General features: G+C 46.4%; 1 protein-coding gene across 1 annotated transcript; it reads left to right on the top strand.

The window, feature by feature from the left end:
- Nucleotides 1–534: 534 nt before the first annotated feature.
- Nucleotides 535–2,361, top strand: LOC117151495. Its single transcript, XM_033320099.1, has 3 exons — nucleotides 535–618; nucleotides 701–1,144; nucleotides 1,223–2,361. Exons 1-3 carry the CDS (start codon nucleotides 535–537, stop codon nucleotides 1,412–1,414), a joined length of 720 nt encoding a protein of 239 aa, XP_033175990.1. The 3' UTR covers nucleotides 1,415–2,361.
- Nucleotides 2,362–3,345: the final 984 nt, after the last annotated feature.

Here is a 3,345-nt window from a genome sequence, read left to right on the forward strand (position 1 = left end):
CCTGGCGGAAGTTGACCCCTCGTGGGATCGACACCGTGCATACTCGCGGAATGTTGTGGTTTTAAGAGGTTTGGTTTTAAAACGTTATCGTAAATTCGGTTGTAAAGATGAACGGAAGGTTTGTGCCACGGATCCTTGAGGTTTAAATTACTCGGATCTTTGTACAGCCTTTACTCGGCTATAGAGCTACGTGAATTAAGATTAAGTCGCCGATCGTAAAGGATATTACTTTGGATGCGCATGCGGGGTATTCAAAGTTAGCAACTTTTTGAATAATGGAAGTCTTTCCTTGCTCGCGTTCGAACAACTTGCGTGATTTGCCTCCTCGTCAACCCTTGCATTTAGTCTTTACTCTAGTGAAAATGGCAATACGTCTCCGGTAGTATTCCGAAGAAAACAGCAAAACACGTCTAAAGAAGTAAATTAGGATATAAATTTGCACGAAAATCTACCATCTACTCGTGTCTAACAGGATGCAAACTCAACTCGCACGCTCTCCTCGACCAAGTATTCGAAAAACCAACAAATTGCAGGATGATCGTACCAAATCCCGAGCAACGGTCATGGGAAGAAGCTTCAGGGAACGTTCGCGACAAGATGACAGGAGACCAGCGCTTCGTACGATCTCGTAAAGGCTGTACACACCGCGATGTCAGGCGTGTATACTCGATCGGAGGGAGCGAGAGCCTAGGTTGCGCAGGTAGTCGCGAGAAAGCAGGAAGGTCGCGGAGTCTCCGGGGCTCAGCGGTCGAGACCCCGCAGGAATGCAACGCCGGCTCGAATTAATAGATCGAGGGACCCGGGCGAATTTATCCGCTTCGTGGCGGCGAGTTTAAAAGCGGCGCGGGTCTCCTTTGCATCTCGATCTCTCCGCGGCGCTGGGGGACGTACGCGCAGGCCCCCGTGTGTATATACGCTGGAACGTACAGCGTACAGACATCGTGGCGAACAGAGAAAGAAGAAGCCGAGGAAGCCAGAGGAGAAGACAGAGCGGACGTTCGAGCGGAGAACCAACCGGGATACGTGGCTACGTATACGTTCTGCCGAAGAAAAGTCTCCGCTGGACTCGAGTTTGTTCGACTCTTCTTCTTTGTCGTGTCCTTTCTTCCTTTCTATCGCTTCTCTCTTGTCGTTCTTCCTCCTCGTTCTTCCGTTCTTCTCCTCCTTCGTTCTTCGTTCTGCGACGGTGGAGTAAAGGTTTCGTTGGTGGGATAAGTAAGAGAGACGCCGGCCCCGTGATGAGTCCAGACGACGGTTAGATAACGGGGAATCGCATTTAGATAAGAAGCGCGGAAGAGACCATTGGAAATGTTCGAATCCGGGCGGAGGTTCCCCATTAAGCAGAACCCTTGGTTCCGTGCCCCGCCGCGCCGCCACCCTGGCACGTGCGCCGACCCCGATAACTTCCATATAAGAAATGTCGCCGCAATTAAATCGGGCTGCTGCTTTTACTCTTCGTTCAGTGTCTGGTCTTCCCGTCTTTCCTCGAGGTAATCGTAACCACGAAGTTCGTGTCCTTGTCGATCGTTTCTTTTAGAGAATTGAAATTAACGCGGGAGTTTGGTAAATTTGGATCACGAAAAGGTTCGAGATGCGGAGTATTGGTTGACTACGGATGTCGACTTTTACAATCCTCTTACGGTCTTTATAAAGTATAGCAACGAAGTTTCTAGTCGAGATGACTGTAGGCAGTAGTTGGACAAATCGAGAATCTATGTGAGATACTCGCATTTCGCTATAGTTGAAGACGAAGCGCCACGATTTGGAAGAACTTGTTATGGAAGAACTCGCAGTGGAAAATTAATGGATTTCGTATTTAACCTGTCGCTCCAAATATGGTCGTTATCTTCTCCTATATCGACAGTTTTTCGAATACCTGTACGACGTTTGTTTTCGAAACATATACGTACGTAGAAAAGGCAGAAAAATTTGTCGAAGGTTCAAGGATTTAAGGGATGCATGTAGCATCGATAGTACCCGTATGCGATGCATTTTTCCTAATTAGATAATAATGGTGAATTACGCGCCGCAGAGTCAAGGAGATAAAGAACGAGCATGCAGCTGCGTGCTTGATCACGGTGCGACGCATGTTCGATAATAATCGCTCTTCGAAGGGTCTCCTATGTCAGGCGCCATTTTTTCGATAATAATTCCCCGATACTCGTTAGCGTCGTTCGTTTTCCTTGAAGAAAATTAGCCAAAAAATAAAAGTTACGAATATTAGTCTGTTAAACCGACTACGGAATAAATGTTTGGAAATCTGCCGATTTGTAGCTAATTGGACATCTTACTCGTTACGTCGCTCATCGACTTCAACTGTCTCAGTAAATTTAATTAATCTTTACAATTATATGTTATAAACTGAAATTTGATTTTTTTTATTTGGTTATTTAAAATCCTATCGAAGACATATTTCCATTTTTAAACAACAAGAAACTCTTTAAAATTTGTACATTTTACCATGTACTCCGTACTTTATCCAAGGCAGTAAGAACTTTGTCTACTAGCTTTCTTAGTAAAATGGTATTTTTTACGTTATTTTTACACCGAACCTCGATACGAAGGCTTCGCAACAACCCAAAAACAACTCATTTTCCACCTTCTTATGATTATTATCTTCCTCCGTACTGAAACAGTACACGCTTTCTCATCTATCTGACCCCTATGACCAAGATCTACCGAAACCCTCGATAGAAAGAAACGCAAGTATAGTTGGAAATGTCATCGAGGAACCGCGCTATAACCCGTACTCGGCGCAGATGGCAGTTCCAAAGACGTGAAACGAGACCGTGAAAAATGGCGTAATTTAATCGAGCGATTCGACACGGCATCGCCGCGACGTCCTTACCTGCCTAAGCTCTAAGAGGTGAGAAATGTTGCTCGTCCCGTGACCGATGTCTACACACCGCGCTGTCACGCACTGACATATCGCTCTGATAAAACCACGACCCGGCCAACGGTTTCTCCCTCGGCAGAGTCGCGTTCTCGACATTTAAGTATTTCTTACACGGGGCAAACGATTCGATAGCTAATGTCCCGGACGTCTGCTTATAAGAATCTCCACGTCGTCTTCGTCGTCGTCGTCTCCAATGACCTCGCGCGTTAAACCTCGCTTCGTGAATACACCAAGAGCTCGCCTAAACCCTGACCAGATCGTTGGCACGATTAATAATCATCCTCGGAGGCGTTGCGTCTTTTCACCACCGGCTTTCCAGCATCGTGTTGAAAACATCCGGTTTGGTGATTCGTCGGTTTCGTGGGATCGGTCGAAAGCGGTCGGGAGCAAGGGGAAAGGTGTATCGCGCATCCCCTCCGGCGAGACTTTCGCTTATTAATAATCTTATT

Source organism: Bombus impatiens, unplaced genomic scaffold, assembly GCF_000188095.3.
Source record: "Bombus impatiens unplaced genomic scaffold, BIMP_2.2 scf_0235, whole genome shotgun sequence".
Taxonomy (NCBI): Eukaryota; Metazoa; Arthropoda; class Insecta; order Hymenoptera; family Apidae; genus Bombus; species Bombus impatiens.